The sequence below is a fragment of the Pezoporus occidentalis genome, unplaced genomic scaffold (genome assembly GCF_034315485.1).
Source record: "Pezoporus occidentalis ecotype Australia unplaced genomic scaffold, CSIRO_AGI_Poc_V1 ctg93, whole genome shotgun sequence".
Lineage (NCBI taxonomy): Eukaryota > Metazoa > Chordata > Aves > Psittaciformes > Psittacidae > Pezoporus > Pezoporus occidentalis.
This window is the reverse complement of record NW_026916294.1, coordinates 6,723,371-6,744,737: the sequence shown is the minus strand read 5'-3', so window position 1 is coordinate 6,744,737 and position 21,367 is coordinate 6,723,371. Positions and strand designations below refer to the sequence as shown.

The following is a 21,367-nucleotide window of genomic DNA, read 5'->3' as shown; positions in this document are numbered from 1 at the left end:
CTGTGCTACACTGCCAAAGGGAAAAAGACATTATCAAAGCTTCCTCAGATTCATAAAAGCTTAAGAGACTTAACATGACCCATACATGGCTGTCCAGTGTGAGGAACTCAGGGTGTGCTGACAGCGATGAACGGGCTGGATGCTTGATGTTGAGCCAGTGGGAGAAGGACAGAAAATGTCTTACCCAATTCAGATTTTCTCATACACTGATCTGCATTGTTTCAGTTGTGCAGTTTGCTCTCCTGACTGCAGCACACAGCTGCTGTTCCAGGGAAGACAGCTAAATCTGAATAGTGGTGCTGCCATTACATGTGTATTAGATGTTTGACCATTACAGCTCCTCCTATTGATGCACAGAAGTAAAACCATGGGCTGGCTGGAGGTGGCTTACGCTGCCCTCCAAAGCTGCGGAGAAAACATCTGGTATTTTTCCCCCAGCATACATTTATCCACCTGGGAGTTATCCCAGTTTTCATTAACTTCATTCATATCACAGTAACATTCCCGTATAGACAAGACTGACAGACTCAGAGAGTTTAAGTATAGCCTTTCCTGACATAGCATGCCTATTTAGGGAGCCAACTGAACATCTTAGTTGCACCCACAGCAACTTCTAGTCTTGCATCTAAGTTTGATTCTGGATCTTATGAAATCCTTTTTAATTTTAAAGAGGAACCTTACACTGTCTTTCTGTTTGTGCTCCTATCAGATGAAATTTCTTTGCTTTTGTGGTGTAGTTCAACAACTGAAATTATAAGGTCTTATGGAAAGAAATTTACAAAGATAACTTACAGGTTCTTGCCAGAGAATGGAAAGACAGACACTGTCAAAATATAACACAGTACTGAATAGCTGGGTGTGCATAGCTGGTTAATTCCTCAGTTTGCATTCCATTTTAAATTCTCTGCCATATTCCTAGTAATTGCTCATAATGTAATAATAGAGGTGAAACATCAGACTTTGTGACTTAATCATTTTAACTTAGATTTTTTGGATTATGTCACAACAGCAATGTCTTTGGAGCACGTCTCAGAAGCATTCCATGTTGCAGTCGGAAGAGCGATTAGTGCGTAGCCTGAAATTTCAGATACTTCCTTAATGGTTTGGGCTTTCAGTTTTAAACAATATCACAAAAAGTGATGGGCCAAATACACAACTGAAGTGTGAACGTTTTGTTTCTCTGGAACTATATAGCTTTACACCAGCTGGCATTCGATATGTTGTTATTAATCTGTACCAGCATGTTATTAAAGATGGCATAGAATTGTGCAGGCACAAGGCATGTGTGAACTCGAGCAGACTGGAGCTCTGGCATCCCATAATTGTTGGGTGTTTGTTCCTTTTCACACTTTAACTTTTCCAAGTCGAATGTTTTGCATGTGGTTTTCCCAGTTGCTTTGAAAACAAACAGCAGAAACGTATTCCACTCTGCATTATCAGACTGATGCCCTGAAGTGTACAGCTGGCACAGCTGGAGCTTGTGGATCCACCTTGCAGATCTCTGAGGCTTGAGATAACAGTGATTAGTGGGAGACTTACATTTGTGTCTTTCAAGATGATGGATCTTCATGGACCAGGCATCTGCAGAGAAGTTAAAATCTTTGCTAGAGCTCTTAGCAGAGAACTGCTGACAGCGGGTGGAAAGCCGAAATGTTGGTGTCTGTTCTGATGGTTAGAAACCTCTATTTTTTCCTGTCAGTGGCTGGGCAGCATCCTTTGTCCTTAGCCCAAGCCTTCACATTGTTCTTTTTAGTTCTCCATGTGCCACTTTGCTGATTTACTTTAACTCTTTATCCCCCCATCCTCTCTTCTCTTTGTGATCCCCCTCAACCTTCACAGTAACCACAGTGTTTCATTTCTCTTCCCAAATCCTTCAGCAACTTATCTCAGTTACCTTTCACACATTTCACATGTGGGTTTAAGCACTAGGGTAGGAGCTAGCACCTAGGAGAAGTATGTTACGGGTCCCACTGTTATGGGTCCAACAAAGAGCAATTGCGAAGAACTGAAGATGCACAGAATCACAGAATCAATCAGTTTGGAAAAGAATGTCAAGATCATCCAGTCCAACCATTCCTCCAGCACTGCCAAGGCCACCACTAACCCACGTCACTAAGGGCCTCACCTACACAGTTTGTGAACACTTCCAGGGATAGTGAATCCAGCACTGCCCAAATGAAAATGCCTATCAATGGGGGCCAGGAGGAGGATGGTGAGGCAGGTTGAAAAGTTCATGTTTCAGCTTTCTGCACCATTATACCAGGCCTCTCTGTGCACTAATATTAGTACTCTTGGAGAATGTTTCTATTTAACATGGGTTGGCAGCAATGCTAGGAAAAAAATATTGAGGACCACTTTGGCTTTGAGCTTACACTTGAATCTCATGAGTTTAACTAGTAAAGGATATAAATAGAGTGACTGGCAAGCCTCTATTCACAGGACAGGTGTTTCTAAAAGCACCTCTGATGTCTGACACAGCTGGTTAGAAGAATAGACTCATCACAGAATAGTTTGTGTTTGAAGGGACCTTAAAAGGCTCATCTAGTTCTAACCCCCTGCCACAGGCAGGGCCACCTTGTGACGAGGATGCTCAAAGCCCCATTTGTACGTTCTCTGCTTTCTATTTTTCAGTAAAATATTTTCATGATTACTTAAGAAAACTGAAGCTTGGAAACAGTTAATAGTGCACAGGTTCTGGAAGGGTAAATGGTGTTCTCTGGAGCACATGTCAGACCCTCAGCAATCACCTAGAACATCTCCCAGGCATGCAAAGCATTGCTGCTTTCCAGTAGCACATTTTCTTGATGAATTTTGAGTGCCCTTTGTTAAAGTGTTATAAAATAAAGGCATTAATATCAAACCCAAATACCCCTGTGACAAATGGACCCTTTCAGAAACTACCTAATTACGTGTATCTCCAAAGCAGGGGCTTTAATGGAACTGTTACTTTAATTGAAAGGCAGTTAGGCATTGTCTCCTTCCAGTGCATGTGTTGCTAACCCTTGTTAGTGATAACAATTTGCACTTGCAGAGTGAAGCTCTGTAGGACATTCCTTGGACCTGCAAAACTAGTAGGTTAGTTCCTCAGTACTTTTCGTGGTCCTACCAATGTTGTCTGAGTTTTTACATTAAAATATTAAGGTAAGGAAATGTGGCAGTTTTTTAGTAGTGGAACTAACTGCTTAATATTTGAATAGGCCATATTTCAAAGACAAGTTTGTGAGAAACCATCTTAAATTTTCCTGTCCCTGCTTTGAGTAAATCTGTGTAAGCTGGTGATAACTGAGTGATAAAATGTGACGAAGGAGCTGGTATCTAGGAGGGAACAATGTGCCCTCTTAGCCCCTTGAAAATTTAAATTGTAGTCTTTATTGTAAAAGTCAAGGAAGGGAAGAGTTGGCAGTGGAGCTGGTGCTCATCATTCCTTCAGGAGAGGAAAACTAGGGCTGGGAGAGGGATACCAGCAGATGCTTACCTGCTCTGACTTAAACTAATTCACCTTGAGATAAGACATGTTCCAATCATAGAATGGTTAGAGTTGGAAGGGATCTTAAAGATCAAAATGAACTTGAATAACTTGGTATGGGTAGGTCAGTGTTAAATAGAAGATCCCATGTTTTCTCTTTATTGCCTCTCTTTCTCCCTTGTCTCTCCCTGGGGCAGGATGAGATGGCTGGTTTACCTAAATGGCTAAAAAGCAGCCTGATGGTCGATGCAGTTTTCTACATTCCTTCTAAAATGATTATATTGCGCTCTGTGGTTTGGAACAACACAGGAAAGCTTTTCCAGCCTGAAAATACAGTGAGGGAGAACACAGGCTGCCTGTTAGTTGCAGGAAGTGCTTCATGCAAGGGGTTTTCTTGCCTTCCTCTCTTTCAAGACCAGCAATAAAATTCCCCTGGATATCAGTGGAGGAAGATATTCTTGCGTGGCACAGTGCAACAGTCAGGGATACTCATAGTAAGTAAAAATAGCAATACTGGGATGGTATAAAAAAGATGGAAGTGGAGTTCAAGACAAGTGCCCTTCTAAATTTGCTGTATAAGGGGATTTTCAGAACTAAATGAATCACAGAATCATAGAATTCCAGGTTGGAAGGGGACCTCAAGGATCATCTGATCCCTATTTTCAGTGTTGTATGGTATATAATTTGTCACCTTTTTAATAATCAGAAAGATTTCAAGTCTCCCAGGCAGGCTGTGAATACTTCATCCCTGGCAGTGTTCAAGGCCAGGTTGGACAAAACCTTGGGTGACATGGTCTAGTGTGAGGTGTCCCTGCCCATGGCAGGGGGGTTGGAACTGGATGTTCTTAAGGTCCTTTCCAACCCTAACTATTCTATGATTCTATGATCCAACATTTCTTGCCAAAAACATGGTGTAGCCAAGATGGCCCAGAACCCTGAGCAGCCAAGTCCTAAAAGTGTCCAGCATTGGTTCCAGTCTGTTCTCCAACTTTATTAAGTTTTCCTAAAAATGGTCTTAAATCATGTGATTAAGCTGTAAAATAAGAAACAGCCTATGTTACCAGCTCACTGGTCAATTAAAAGCAACCCCAGCAAAATCTCACAGTCGTTTTGGGGTTTTAATAATGCTGTGCCTGGGTTTTCTGAGATTAATACAAATGCAGAAGGTCTCATATTGCAAAAATTCAGCAGTCTCTGTGCATGTGATTGGTAATGCAGGAATATAAATTAAATGGTTTGCTATCACTGTTCTGACGTTGCAGTTTTAATAAAAACAGTCTCTGGGTTAAAAAGAAAAAGAACCTGCGCAAGTCTCCACTGTGTCTTGTGAGTTCAGAATTAATGGAGACCAAAACGTTTACCTCAGCAAAAGGGATGGTTAAAAATAAAATTATAGCAGAAAATACAAGCGTAATGCCCAGAAACATTTCTCTCATACTTAGAGGCAAAATCATTTTCTTGCCTAGGAGGAAAGAACAGGATTGCGTTTCATCAGTCACATTCCGTTCCATATATTTTAGGCTGAGTGCAAGCGTAAAAACAAAACAAAAATCATACGAACTGTATTTTTGTTGTTCGTGTTCTGTAATGAAGTATGGTGTTTATGAGAGAAGAACGTGGATGTTCTGAAGAGAATCTCAGAAAAAGCACAAATGACTTTAAAAGAGTTCACAGGTTACCCCTCCCTTGTTTTCAACCTATTTTAGTTATCTGGGGGGGGGAAAGTGTGAAAAAGGTATGCTGAAAGAGTCACAGCACAGCTTCTCTGGATCAGTATCATCTGTGACAGAAGGAGTTGTAATTGCAGAATGAAAATTACCCCCAAAAATTGTTTCTGGAAGCAGAAATGTTACACCACTGTGAATCTAAAAGTTAGATGAGAGAGAAATAATGTGATGATTAATTCATTCTTCATCCAAGCCATGACAGCTTTAACAAATGGCACAGTATAAATAATATACTAGGCATTAGGCAATTAGGTGCCAGTGATTTCTTTGCTGGCATATCAATATCTACTTTCTATGTATGTTAGAATAGAACCATAGAATGGGTTGGGTTGGAAAGGATTTCAAGATCATCTGGTTCCAACCCTCTGCCACAGCAGGGACACCTTCCACTAGGCCAGGTTGCTCCAAGCCCCGTCCAGCCTGGCCTTGAACACTGCCAGGGATGGAGCATGTTGTACTATTTTGAGGCAGGAACTCAAATGCTGGTCCATTCCTGTGGCATTTCAGAACAAATTTAGGTCTTTCTCAATGTAAAATGTGCATGATGCTGACGTGACTCCTCATGCAGCACATGCCATTGGGTTTTTCTGACATGGGCAGGCCTTGAAAGGAAGGGTGTGAGAGGTGAACAGTTCACCCTCCATTGCAGCCAGCATGGTTTTGAACCATTAGTCTAATGTTCATGGTAAACATCAGTAGTTCCCTTTATAAATACCAAACCCTGTGCTATATCTTAAACCTCCTTCCTCCTGCCAGGAACTGAGAAATGGTAACTGCCATCCTTGCTACTCTCTCACTGTGTGTTTGCTGCTTGCTCTGCGTCCAAGAACCATGCCTAGTGTGGGATCAGCTTGTTTCAAGAAGGGAAGTCCAAAATAGCCCTGGCTGTACGCAGTGAGTGTGGTGTTACATATCTCCTTGCAAGGCCTTGAAATAAGGAAGAGTGGCCAGTTGGAAATACATTGATGGAGATGCATGTGTTTCACCAGTTGCCAACAAGGGAAGGAAACGGGGAGGAGAATATTTCCAGAGAGCAGCTCCCAAGAAGTTTTACAAGGGGACAAAAAAAAGTGATATTCATGGATAAAATGAACACAGGAATTGGTTTTGGCCTACATCTGTGAAACTAGCATTATTTATCTGGTGTGGGAGGTAAAGGACGTGACCTGATTAGGAAAAGATTTGGTTTATTTCCTTATTTTTAATTAGTAATGCATTTACTCTTGAAGATGAAGGCAGAGTGCTGCTGGCTAGCTGTCCAGGTAAGAAGCAGTAGCTTTGCCAGCATGTGGATTTTCTCAGCTTTGCTTCTGTTTTTTTCCGGATGAGACAAATGGCTCTAAGACTTTGACCCGAGTAATTAGCTTCAAATCTGGAGCTTAAAGAAAAGCCATGCAGTTTTGTTGACATTATTTTACTATAAATCCTTTTCTCAAATATATTTCTACTACTTGTAGTAATTTTGCCCATGAGAATTTAGATGTTTGGGAGGAGAAGGAGGGGAGCTGGACAAGTAATACAAATGTTGTTCTGCATGGAAATAGTACTGTGGATTTTAAGGCTGTTACAGGGAAAGATAGAATTTGTGTAGTTTATGTGGAGAGGTGGAGGCCAGAACTGAGGTTATTCTGCTTTGCTGTGTGGGGCGCCTGTCTTCCCATCACTGCTGAGATCTGGGGACAGAGGCTGGAGGTGGCATGCAGGGTACTGAGGCATCATCTTGAGCTTTTTACTGGCACCTCAGAGTATAATTTCTTACTGTGTTTGGTTGTTACGTACTAAAGGTTTCTTTTTAAAATCTTCTTCTCTGAGCCCAGTGTCAAACACTGACTGATTCAAGAAATAACACGATGGTACTAATTAGCTGAGAGCCAGTTTTGAGGCAGTGTTTCAATTTTCAGTTACTGTATTTTCACATTACAGGGTAATAATATGTCAGCAGTTAATAAATATTGTCTATGTGCTTGAAATATTAGCATCTTAGTATCTATGCCCAGCAATAACAGTTTTCAGTAGGATGGAGATGATAAAATGCTTTTTGTTTGTGGGTGGACGAGCAGTAATTGATGCACATGTACTTGCTTGACCTATGGCAGGTTAAATACAACTTCAGAGGCAGTTGTCCAAGCAGCATGTCATCTAGAGCTTATATTCCTGCTAGATCACTGTAGCATCTTTCTCAGCAAAGTGCCTCATGCAACGGGAGGTTATTAACAGCTGGAAGAAGCTAGGTGAAGAGTACAGCTGGTTAATGTGACATATTTGAGTTTCTTTCTACAACTGTCTCTATAACCAGTCAGAGAGATCTGTTTCACACACAGAAAATTCAATATAAATGAGAGTCCTGGCTAGAAAATTGTGCAGTTCATCCTGTCCCCCAAAATGAAATTGGATTTTTTTCCACATGAACTCCTCTGTGATTTTTCATGCTCTGTTGGTTACTGCCAGCATTCCCATTGGTTTAGGTTACTTTATTCCTCCCTTTAAAAGACAAATGGTTGTGGGAGAGGAATATATGTGAGGGATTGGGTTTTGGGAAAATCCCTCCCTGCCTCAGAAGTTGATGTGTCCAGTGCAAAAGTACAAACCGACTGCTCTAAGCTCCCTTCTGTGAGCATGGCATGAGCAGCATTTTTAAAGCAAGGTTTGCCACAGCTAATGAAGAAGATAGTAGTGTGTATCTGCTGTTTTTCCAAACCCTTTGTTTGTACCATGGCTCTGGATATATCTCCTTCTGCTAAACTGAAGCAGCCCTCTGTGTTTAAATAGCAGTTGTAGCTGATTCTTTCTGAACTAAGTGGCAAGTATTTGAGTAAGCTTTTATTTTTTCAGGAGGATGAATGAAGTAATCCAAGCAGAGATGATAACCAAACATTTCAGAAAAGGGAAAAGTAGAGTTGGAGGCTTAATTTCCTAGTCTTCAATTTGAACATATGTTTTCAGACATCCACTTGCTAATATTCATTAAATTCTTACCCATTAATCTTCACATAATCATATCTGTTGATACCACTTCCCTTGTATCCTGCCCATCCCCCTGTACCACCTCATTGCCTTTGCTCAAGTGACCTTACCATGAATTTCACACTTTCTTTGTTACATCCCCTCTCAACACAACCATGCTCCATCCTCCTGTGACTTAACCATCAGGCTTGTAGTGCTGCCTGCCTCTTCCTGCGTCGTCCCTGTCCGGACAGGGTTTTAAATACACTGAGTTTCCTCGGAGAGCCTCCAGGCACCATCTGTTCCCAGCATCTCCTTGGCTAGTCTTGGGATCCTGACTGGCTTTTCTCTGCCTTCTGTCTTCCTGACCTTCCTTCCTGCTGTCTTGGAGCATCATTTTGGAGAATTCACTAGATCAGAGCCTATGTAACCACTAGTGCTTAGCAGCAGCATCCTCATCTGACCCTCCTCACCCTGTGCTTCCCTCTCTCACACTCATTAGTTGCATCTGGTCTGAAATCAAACTGTAAGCTCCTCAGAGAAGAGCCTTTTCCCTTCCACTGCCTTTAGCACCAAGCACAACCTGGCTGGTATCGTTCAGTGCCAAAGCTCTACAAATAAATAAGAATAGTTTTGATTACACAATTGAAGTTCTCATCTGAAATAATTTAACCTGTAGTGACAAGCGGTTACACTATTTATAATTCATATAATAATTTAGGACTGTTAGTTTTTAACTGTTGTGTAATTTGGATTTACTTGCAGTTCTCATGGGATAAAGTATTATTGAACAAGAAAGGAATAAATATATTCAGAGTACCTGTAGGGTGCTGTGATTTAAAGGACAGCTGGTGGAATACTACAGGAGAAAACATGTAGGATCCATTATACTGTTAATGAATGCACAATTCAGATTACTGATCTAATTTTTAGATCATATTTCTCTGGTACCCTCAGGTATAAGAGGCTTCATACAAACACCCAAATAAGAGGGTATGTCTTTATGCCCAGTCCTGCAAAAACTGAATAATCGAAAAAAATGACTCTCCCATATTGTTTATTCATTTGCAATTATTATTTTTAATGACATAGCATTCAAAGAGCACTGTTAGAAAGGTACAACCGTAATCGGTGCCACCAGTTTTTTACCCATGGTAGTAACCTTTGAGGCAGCTTGATATTTATCCATAGCTACAGACTGTCACTGTGTTGAAGCCATGACTAGAGCATCATTTTTTGATCTGGCCAGGAGCTTTCTTGAAATAGTCACCATTTCCTTCCTCGGGCAAGGTGGCAGATTGGTGATATTTTAAACTCTGTCTTGGCTAAGAGACAAATCCTAAAGTCTTTATTTTTGCAAGCAGACCTGACTGATGTAAGCAAGGGTTGTATCCTTGAATAGCTGTTGGGAATGACATGATGCAGTGACTTCTAGCTTTACAAAATGTGATTATTTTTAGGTCTATTTTTTATATGGCACATTAATTGTAAGCTTTTTCAACCATCCTTCTGAAATGCAAACAGATGTCCAGCTTTTTAAGATGCCACATATTACAGTGGGCTGCATTTTAAGTCGTACAACCACATCTGCAGAATGAATCGGAAAAGCTCTGAAAATAAACAGAGAAAAGAAGATGCAATCAAAGGAAATTCTGCCTGGCCTTCCAGGTTGTACATCTGCTATTTTAATATCCCCTTTTTTAATCTGTTATAACTAGAGTATCGCTACTTAAATGAATTTGAACAACTCGCCCAAGAGACAGTCTAATCCGATCATGTATTAGGATGATACCAGTTGGATATTATCCTATTAGGCTCTCTCTGTAAATAAGGGATTTTCCACTGACTTTTAAATCTTTGATTAATGAGAATGCTCGAAGCAGTGTCCTGTAAATTAGCCATAGTGCTAGCAACAATTGCAATTCACTTAGGAGAACTGATTTGGTTTAAATCTTCCCATCCAAATTAAAAAGCATGAGGAAAAGACAATGTGCAGTCAGTAAAACGTATTACTCTATCTTGCATTATTTATCTGTACCCCATGGCTGTCTGAGATCCTTTCGTCTAAATCCTGCTCTCCGTTGAGGTAAATTCCTGTCAGTCCAAATTCTTTGGGAGAAAGAACTCCAGTAGCTGGCCCGTAGTATTCCTGTAATTTATGTATTCTTTATATTCTCTAGAGCTGTAGCTAATTCTTAATCCTTTTTTAAATTGTGTTAAGCAGTCCAGTGTCTTTCATTTTAGCTTGGTCATTGCCATCTCATTTGCCTTTCACAGCTCCTTTGCCTTTTTTCTGATTAAAATATGTATGAGTAGAGGGAAAGAGATATTTGGAGTTAGAGAAAGGGGGGAATAAGGGGAGGTTGTGACACATCTGTTAATTATTCATACTTAAACTGGAAGTCTTCCTGACATATTTTTCACATCATCTTACAGCTTCCCTTCCTATTCAGATACTGATACTTGATTTATTGCTTGCCACAAGATTAGTTTCATAGCTAGTGTTCACTTTGAAACATACATTATTTCCTTTAATACTCTCAGACGTTAATGAGGTATTTCTTGATGTGCTATATTCACATTTAAGATAACTTTTCATTTCCATACCCATAATATACTTGCACTTTTATCAGTCAAGAACATCCCTTTGTTCTTGTAGAAGTGTGAATACTCTTTGCATAGATTGGAATTAGTGTCACTTTACAAAAGACAGTTTTGACTCTCCTTCTTATAAGTGCGTGAGCAAAGTATCCCTCATACGTTAGAGTACTTAAAGTATGATTTTCCCATAGTTATTTTCTGGTAATTTTGAATGCCCTGCAAATTGCACAAAAGTAGAGTTACTTAAAGCAACCTCTGACCATACTATCCTGTATCAAGAATAATCATGGACACTGCAGTAATTGTATAACTCTAACTGATCCTTTCACCTCAGTTCGCTCCAGGGTCGTTCATCCGCACTTGTACCAAAGCATCCTTTAAAAAATTCCTGTTAGACCAGGAGATCTCACAGACCGTCATTTGTTGCTATGACTATTACGTATGCATGTGATCCTCTCTGTTAAATGGTATTTGTGTACAGTTCTTCAGTGATCAGCTGGTAAAGGCTCACACTTCTGGCTGCAAGTCATAAAAGTCAAGTCTTCTCCAGTGTTATGGGCAGAAGGAAAAATAGGACACTGGTTTTACTGAGTACATTGAAACTGTTTGGGAGATGCATGATACCCTTTTTTATACTTATTAGTTGTGGGCTTTACAGTATAGAGTTAGTTTTTTCTGTGTGCAGGCTTTATTGGTTACCTGGTTACTTCTTTTTTCTTTATACTGTAGGAAAAACCGAGGTGATTTCCACAAAGAGACTAAGATACTGATTTTCAAGCTTAAATGGTTGTATTCTGGCGCAAAGAAAATGGGTATTAGAAATTCAAGAGGATGTTTGCAGCTGGCTTTTGTTACAACCCTGTTCTTCTATATGGCAGATAGAACAGACAACTTGAGCACCTTTTCTTAGTATTTTTAACTCTGATTGCAAATCTGCCAGCTAATTTTGGCATCATTACAGATTTATAGAGCAGTTTCCCCCAGCTATAATTTTTTTTCTGCTCTAAGGAAAGATAATTTTTGTGATTATGACATCAGACTATGACAGAATGTAGCTGTTGTCTATAGCCTTTTTGGTTACCTTCTGCAAGTTACTTCCTTCTCTGATGCCTCAGTCTTCTACCTGTAAAATATTATTATAATAGGCTTTTCTTTGTTCTGCCTCACATCTTAATGAATGTGTCCCTGTATCATTTTCCTACTTCACACAAGTGCTGAAAGCATGCGTTCATTAATATTCTTGAAGCATGACAAAGTAAAGCTTATTACTGTAAGCTTTGCTTTAAAACTTCAGTTAGAGCAATACTGATAAACAACATTGGGTAGGCTTTGGCTCTACCGCACAGAAAAAAACGTTTTACATATTCAGACTTAAACTGATGAAGGAAAAATGTGATGTATTTCCTCCTCTGTACTCATGGAGGAACAAAATTAAAAATAACATTTCATATACACCTAAATGGGTTGGACCTCCTCACTGGCATATGTATCATACACGAATCCAAGAACAGTTTTTTCCCGGCTACTCATCTTTCAGTTGCAGCCTTTTTGTTCCCTCCGTGTATTTCCTTCAGTGAGGTGAACAGAAGCTTGAAATGGACAGTTATGAAATGGCTTGCCTATAGGAAAAGCTTCTTCCTAACCTCATTAGTAATTGCTTGAGGAATGACCATGAACATGACAGTTTATATTTCTCTGCTATTATTTCCCTTAATAACTCTGGGTATTCACATCACATTTCCAAATGACTGTTCTCAGGGGTGGCTTGAACAGAAGGTATTCCATTTGGTGGGGTACAGATTGATTGCCTCAGTGTTTCACTGAATATCTCCTTGTTCTTGCACTGTAAGAAACCATAGAGAGGAATCCCCAGTTTATTTGCTTTATAGCATGTTGTATCATTCATCCCCTGGTTTATCTCTTTTGTCTTGATTTATTTGATTTCTTTACACAAAGAGCTGTCCAAGCTCATTTGGACAGATGTTCCTAGAACCCATTGGACCTAAACACAGCACTTGGGCAAGACTTCTTATTTAGGAAAATCAGATGATACTTTCTAACACTGCATATATTTATTACTGTTTTCTTGCCTTGAATTTCTTTTCATTAAATAGTTTTCAGCTCAATGAGATATTTGCTTCTTTTCCCTTTTTTTAGCTCTACATCTGAGAAAGCAAATGCAATTACTGGAGGAAACCTCACTTTATTTCTGACAGTTTTAGCAGCTGCAGGCAGCTCAGTATTTTGAGGGGTTTTTTTTTTAATGCTCTCAGTGTTTTCATCAGTATCATAGCAGAGATATTAGAGATAAAGAGGGAAGATCAGCAGCCCTAGTGTACATAATCTATCCTTCTACCTTCTTACTACAAGAAAATATTAAAATGCTTAAGTGTCTGCACTGGATATCTAATATAGTTCTCCTGAAAGCTGACAAGTGTGAATTGAAAAGCGAAGTCCATTAATATGGAGCTGGAGAGTGTCACTGGGGCATTCCATACGAAATCTGGAATGTTCTGGGCTTTGTATATATCTGAGCAATAAAAGAACTGCCAGGGAGAATCTTACATGTTCATTCAATTAAAATATATCCATTTGACTTTTATTTTCTTTGCAGACCACAGATGACATCCTGGTGGCCTCAGCTGAATGTCCTAGTGATGATGAGGACATCGATCCCTGTGAGCCAAGCTCAGGTGGGTTAGGTTAGTCAACTTTTTTATTACTTTTATTTCATATTTGCATGCTTCAGTCCCCCAGAGTCCCATCTAGCAAGACAGGCCTTTCTTAGATAGCAGGGAGAAGTCAAATTGGGGTCTTGCTGCATGTGGCAATGTCAGCAGAGAGGGAGAGTTTGCTTTATGTTTTTCAAAGACAGTGGGTGGGAGTACATCAACAGTCATGATCTAAGCAAGGTTATAGCTTGACCCAGCACCAGGGGCTGGACTGGGAGGGGCATTCTAGGGCTCCTGCAACTGTGTTGTGATAAAGAAGGGACAGCTTCATCTGGGAGAAAGATACGATTCATCATAGAATCATAGAATCAGCTTGGTTGGAAAAGACTTCTAAGATCATCAGGTCCAACTTGATCATCACACGTGTGCTCCAGGCCCTTCACCAGCTCTGCTGCCCTTCTCTGGACGGGCTCCAGCACCTCCATATCTCTCCTGTAGTGAGAGGCCCAGAACTGAGCACAGGATTTGAGGTGCGGCCTCACCAGTGCCAGTATAGGGATTGTTTGTGCCTTAAGTATTTCCCAACAAATAAGACAAAAGTACCATATTTCAAATGTCATATAATGACATAGAGGTCACTTTGAATTATAGACATAAACTGCAACAGTCTCAAATTTCAATTTTTTTAATCTTTTATTGTTTTCCAAGCATAGACTGCTCAGATTATGTGTTTTAGTTCTGATGAGAGATGAAACATTTTGACATTCTAGTATTTTCCGTGGAACAAAATCTTTGTGGAGTTTCATGTCTTCACTACTCCCACTGCATAATGGAGATTTGATACTAATTTTTCTCTGTGATATAATGTCCTAGTTACCTGTATATTCAATGAAATGCTATACAACTTTCTAAACCTCCGGATGTTTATCACAGATGTAAAAGAAATGCAGAACTCTGTAATAGCAATCTGAAGAAATACGTTCCTGTATAACCTTTAAAAGAATCCCAGATAATCCCATGGATTACCCCTGCTTTCTTTGCTGGCTTGGGTTATCTTTCACCTTTTCTGAGCAAACAGTTTGTGGCACCATGTATCTCTCAGTTTTTCTTCATTTTCTTGAGTTCTATGCTATTGGTAGTACACCTGCTGTCAGTTGTTTTAAGTCATCTGGTAATCTTCAGTACTTTCAGTAATACCTGATAGTAAAAGAATTAAGATCAGTCTGTTGTGCAGTAACATCTGTAGTTCAAGTGCAGATCTCTGAATTCTGAGAAGAAATTTGAGGCTAGTATATTAATGCCAATCACAACTAAGAGCCAACTTAGTACAGCAGCCAAACCTGGGGCAGGAGATGTATCTACATAACCTTAAGAGAGATGAAACTTTGCTTCAAGTATAGATGCATGGTTCCTTTTTCAAGTCACACAGCCTAATATACACATGCAAAAATTATTTATTTACATTAAATAAAAACAGACACATTTATGACTTGTCTCAGTGTTTGATGGACCTGCAGGGTGGCATTTGAGCTCTTCCAGAAGCCAGCGCATTTATAGATTTGATGGGGTTGGTTTCTTTTGCTTTCCAGTAAGAGGATTTCAGATCGGTTTTCAAAATGCCATGAGATGGAATGACCATTCCTAAAACTGAGCAGCAGCAGGTACACCCACACCCACCTTACACGTTCCTATATCTCTTGAGAAAGACATTTCACTTGCAGAAGTCCCACACATCATGATCAAAATACTTAAGAATTCATTTTTTGAAGTCTGAAAATGAATTTCCAGGATATATTTTTCTGCTTTTTCCTTCTCATTTTCAACTTTGTGAGTTTTAACAAGACTCTCTTGTCCAGTGTGAGTCAATGCAGTAGCTCGCATGGTTCTGAGCTCATTTATGCCAATTGCTTCCATAATTTAGTTAACTTGGGCAGTGCTGTTCAGTAGATAAATTGGCATTTATCTACTGTATATGTAGATAATTTTACTTTATTTCATAAGGCAATTTAAAGCAATGCATTAGCTCACAGAATAGTTTGGGTTGGAAGAGACCTTCAAAGGTCATCTAGTCTGACCCCCTACAATGAGCAAGGACATCTTCAACTAGGTTGGATTAGTTATGTAGCACTAAAACATTTCCCACACCCTGTGAGAATGCAGCTCTTGTATTAGAAATGTTTTTGTGTTGTCTCAGTCTTACCGCTTGCCTAAAGCTAGTGAAATTCCAGAATAATTCTTCCCTGAGGATGTTTTCAACTTCACCTCTGGGGCTGCAGTGCTCAGTAGTCCTGGAGCCATGAAGTCATGTAGCTGGTAGGGGCAGGAATGGGGGGGGGGGTGAAATGAGGCTTTCTGACAGGTTACCATTTCTGTCCAAACTATGGTCCAGAAGAGGAATGTGGATGCTATTCTTCCTGCAGAACACTGCCATTAGCTTTACAACCTGGTCTTTAGCTTTCCTGGTGTATTTTATCATACACTCAGCTATGCTGCTTGTTTTCCTTTGAGAATGGTTTCATTTCTTGGATCCCAACTGCAGTTGCTTTTTAACAAAAGTACAGATTGGCACAGGACTTACTTAAATTCTTCATAATCCCAATTGCCTGAATCGCTTTATCCATCATTCTACACATCAAAATGTCACTTGTCCTCCCACTCTCAACTCTTAAAAGCTATTAATTTATCTTGCTCTTCATTGGCCTTGTTCTTCTCTCATATGTGAAACAACATGAGCCAAAGGGGGGGTTACTGAAGTCATAACTTCTAGCATGTCTGTCTCTCTGTAAACTGGTTTAGTCAGAGTCACTTGGTCTTATGAATAAGCTTTTTCCATTAATAGTTCAGTAGGCAGTGCTCCATCCCAGTAATACTGCAGTCTCCATGTCCTAAGGTAGGCTGGAACTTACGGGAGAGAACTCATATGATATTACTGGCAGTGACAGATTAATCATTTTGTTTTCATTTGGGATAAGAGCTACAAAAGGATACATCCCTTCATTTAAATACTTCCCATGGTTCAGTTCAGCTTTTTCCCCTTAACCAGAGTTGCTTCTCTACAGCTACTCAACACCCGCACTAATGCTGGTGAAGCTTGTGTTTCCTAGCAGGTACTTCTAGGAGGCAGAATATATGATGATTAGGACCACGTTATTATTGTGTTTTCACTTGAGAGGCCATAGTCTTTTCAGTCTTCTCAATCCTGCTAGATTTCTTCTCTTGCTGCCTAGTGATCAGTCAGCAAAGAGATCCACCCCAGCACAAGAGGTGATGCTCTCAGAGCTCTCAGGTCAACGTTTTTCTAGCAGGAATACATTTAAGTGATGGCCAGAGCCCATTCAGCTTTATTGACAGAGTCATAGCTCTACATTTCCATGATTTCCCATAACACATCTATTTCTACCAAAGTTCTCAGCTCAAAATGAGAGCCTGTTCAACAAACAGGTTGGATGGGGCTTGGAGCACCTGGTCTAGTGGAAGGTGTCCCTGCCCATGGCAGGGGGTTAGAACCAGATGAGCTTTAAGGGCCCTTCCAACCGAAACCATTCTATGAAATAGTCTGAATACAGTAAACTTCTGTATCACAGAAAATACTATATAGATTTTACTGATTAGCGAGATTTATGCTTAAAATAGGGCTTCTTTTCTAGGATAAATATGTTTGTAGTGGCTAACAAGGCTTGGTCTGCCACCACCAGCTTTGTTTTCTCTGCACCTGTCTTCTAAATAATAAATGGAAAGATGCAATTTGCAACAAATTTCATATGGGACATAAAACCGTAGACCAGATTAGGAGCTGCTAAGCAGCAATCCCATCAACTTGTCTGGAACATAAAGTCACAAAAAAAGATAATTGCAGATTTCATTGTGGTATACAAACTGCTAAATGTGCCATAATTGGATGAAGTCGTAACAAATTTATTAGCATGCAAAACTTAGTCAACATATTTTGTTTGCATTCTGTTTTGTATAGTAAGGCAGCACATATTGCTTCCACAGTCTCTCCACATTCCCCTCTCCTACTCTAAATAGTCAACACAGAGTAATGGAGTTTTGAATATGTTCCTGCTCGTTGCAGGGGGTTGGACTAGATGACCTGTTAACATCCTTTCCTTTCCAACTCCACAGAGTAATGGAGTTTTGAATATGTTCTGATCTATGACCTGTTACATCCTTTCCAACCCAAACTACTCAACACACAGAGTAATGGAGTTTTGAATATGTTCCTGCTCGTTGCAGGGGGTTGGACTAGATGACCTGTTAACATCCTTTCCAACCCAAACTGATCTATCCTACTCTAAATACTCAACACAGAGTAATGGAGTTTTGAATATGTTCCTGCTCGTTGCAGGGGGTTGGACTAGATGACCTGTTAACATCCTTTCCAACCCAAACTGATCTATGATTCTATGATGATAATTGTAATAATTAAATAGTAATTCATGTTTCCTCAGCTTCATGTCATAGAGGAGATAAAAAAACCTTTCATTCTGGAGACAAGTATGAAAAATGATAGTGGAAACCCTATCCAAACAAACCCTTCTCAAACTTGGGACTCAACAAAGGCTTCAGTTAGAAATTAGGATGTAAACCATTCTTGACAGCCCCAGAAGAAGTGGGATGGGTAGAGGTTTTGGCAGTCTTAAAACCAGGATGGTCACTGGTCTTGGAAGTTTTAGCAGAAGACAACCTTCAAAGCAAAAAATAGGTCTTGTAGAAACGAACCTTTTTCAGGTTCAAACAAGTGTCCTTTTACAAACAGAAATTCACATGTTGCAACCAAAGAAAATACTTCATCATCTCTGGATCAGCATTTGTCTGGCAGCTCTTGGGTTCCACTTCCCAGGACAGTGTTTGACTGGTATCAGGTCTTGTCCTGTACTTGTTCTGTACGTAAACAGGATAAGAATATTGAGGACAGAGTCCAGTGATGCCTACCATCTGTAGCATTGGTTACCTCTCTTAGCCCTGTTCGTGATTTTGAGGGAGGACTGGGATCAGTTATTTTCCTGCTTTATTAAGTAAGGACCAATAATTAGATTAATAATCAGCTTGCGGGCTGACCTTTGAGCATGTGCTACTTTTCCCACATCTTGGTCAGGCTCACTGCATCACAGAAAACCAGCTGGAGATGGTCAGACTTCTCCGGAGCCAGTATAGCCAGTGAGAGCAGAGAAGCCACTACTCTTACACATCTTACGAGTCACTGCTTTGGGGAAGGCTTTGTCCTGTGAGCAGAACAGTATGGTGCTTGCATGCAAACTGCTTCCTGCTGTGTGATAACATGTACTGCATAAATGGAGATGGCTAGGAACCAACCATACCTTCTCAAATTCTTTGTGATGGTTTAGGTTTGGTCCCAGCATTGATACCTTTTGTCCTAATGGCAGAGCTGTGAAATACATACTGCAAATGATTTATGCTTCTTATTAGAAGTTTTGCTCTTCTTTCGCTGCCACAAATTAACTGCACGGTATTCCTGGTGCATCTGGCAGCAAAATAACATTGCAGTGGGAGGTAAAGTGACTCCTATAATTCATACGTTGCTGCAAGTGCCCTGCTTAATGCACTACATGGAATTCATTGTGCAAGGAGCTGAAACAAAGAAAAATAAAATTACAGTTAGTTCATAGGTCTACTGGGTTTGTTATGGTTCAGGCCATAAAGGGAATATTTGTGCCTCAGTTCAATTATCCTGTAGCTCTATATGCATTTCAAGTTCTAGCAAGATTGCTGGTTTGTCTTGAATCAGCCTTTTAAAATGCCTAGCTGAAATACATACAGACGTGTCTGTATGAGCCACTACAGGGTGAAAATTACACTTTATTTACAAACTTTCTAAATGTTAGCACTTACCGTGTCTACACATAACGGAACTGAGAGGCTTCAGATAGAGATTATTTTCCTGTAATTGAAGTTAAAATAGTTAAGGTTATCCCCTCTTTTTATAAATCATAAAGCCCCCCCCTTCCCCCCAAGCAACAGAAAGCAAATGTTGCCTTTTTCCAAATCATTTTATTGTGAACTGCGCCACTGTTTTGGCGACAGACTGAGCTCTTAGTGACTCTCTCTGTGAATCACAAAGATGGCATTTCTCACGTGGATTGGATCAAAAAAAAAAGAATTTTTTTCCTAGATTATGTAAGAAAATGATGTTTAAAATTATGATTGCTCCACTGTGCCAGCACTGCTTGGCCAGCCCATTGGAGCATGGGAATACTGAGTAGAACTGTAGCTTTCCAGCCAGTCCTAGTGACGTTCATACGTTCCTAGTGTTGGGAGCAGCTGAGAACAATAACGTGCTGAGAAGAAAGGTTTCCTTTCACTCTGACAAATAATTTTTCGATAGTTTAGTCAATTTGGACTCCTCAGATGCATTCTGTGTGATTTTAATGGTAGTGGTGGTGTCCCCACTCTTATACATCCTTTCTTTGTGTAACCTCAACTTCTGTGGGGGATTTAGGACTAACATGAAAAGATTTCAAAGTTTATTTTTTAAGCACACTTTAAGACAAATGCAGCTATTGTTAGCCATGCATGCTTTTTAAGTGCCAAACATACGTAATTCAAAGAGAGGTTCAGTGCAGCCTAGAGATAACAGCACAGGCTAAAGCAGTCACACTGATACCAACATATCGAAATGCAGAATATAGGTGAAAAGTGGGGAGCTGGATTTTTTTACACTGGCCCCTGTTTGACTAACATATCACTTCTACACCTGAATAAAAGGACACAATATCTGTGGACATTTTACTGTCCATGATGCAGACAAGCACTGAAAAATCTAGGGAGTTCCACTGAAGTCAGTGGAATATGACGCATAACCATTGTATGTGTTTGTGAATGAGTGGAGTCCCTGGTTTGCTTCTCTCTGCATTCACATCCCAGACTCGTTATCACAGCAGGATCATGTGCTTCAGCTTTGCTTATAAATACCTTCAGAACTGAATCACAAGTGGTGTTTTACATCTTCAAAGTAAAGAAAAATAACAGAGCCTTCTTTCATGGGCCACTCCTTCAGGAGCTGTGAGTAATCATAGAATCATAGAATAGTTAGGGTTGGAAAGGACCCCCCCTGCCATGGGCAGGGACACCTCACACTAAACCATGTCACCCAAGGCTCTGTCCAACCTGGCCTTCAGCATCGCCAGGGATGGAGCATTCACGACTTCCCTGGGCAGCCCATTCCAGTGCCTCACCACCTTTACAGTAAAGAACTTCTTCCTTACATCCAATCTAAACCTCCCCCGTTTAAGTTTTAACCCGTTACCCCTTGTCCTATCACTACAGTCCCTAATGAAGAGTCCATCCCCAGCATCCCTGTAGCCATCCATTTTCCTTGAATTATTGTTTGTAAAATGAGTTTCACATATTGTGAATAAAATACTGTTTACAAAATGAGTAAATTTGGCTTAATGGCTTTAGGTTGACAGAGAGGAGATTCAAGTTAGACATTAGGAAGAAATTCTCCCCTTTGAGGGTGGTGAGGCCCTGGCACAGGTTGCCCAGAGAAGCTGTGGCTGTCCCATCCCTGGCAGTGTTCAAGGCCAGGTTGGATGGGGCTTGGAGCAACCTGGTCTAGTGGAAGGTGTCCCTGCCCATGGCAGGGGTTGGAACTGGATGAGCTTTAAGGACCCTTCTAACCCAAACCAGTCTGTGTTCATATACACACACACATTTCTGAACTATCATGAAGGGTATTTGAATGTGTATATTTCAACAGATAAAGTAGTAACATTCATTCATTTAGATACTAATAATCTTTCTCTTCATTTATGTATTTGCTTTCTTCCCTTTCTTTTCCTTCCTTTGTTGCTTGCTTCCTTCCTTCCTTCTTCCTTCCTTCCTTCAGTCCGTCTGTCTGTCCATCCATCTTTCATACCAAGTCAGATCTTACCCGTGTTCTGTAAGAAAACCAGCACTGACGTGTCCATTAGGACAGATTACTGCACCCTAAGAGA

At 40.2% G+C, this 21,367-nt stretch overlaps 1 protein-coding gene across 30 annotated transcripts in view; it reads left to right on the top strand.

Annotated features, from left to right (window-relative positions):
* The window catches only part of NRXN1 (neurexin 1), a 682,391-nt gene that overhangs the window by 648,632 nt on the left and 12,392 nt on the right, over nucleotides 1-21,367 (top strand). For 18 of the 30 annotated variants that reach the window (XM_062605795.1, XM_062605765.1, XM_062605766.1 and 15 more), the window contains one exon: nucleotides 13,352-13,439. In XM_062605795.1, the coding sequence (XP_062461779.1) occupies nucleotides 13,352-13,439 (88 nt within the window). The remainder of the gene's footprint in view (nucleotides 1-13,351; nucleotides 13,440-21,367) is intronic. The other 12 variants (XM_062605796.1, XM_062605797.1, XM_062605786.1 and 9 more) reach the window with 1 other exon arrangement.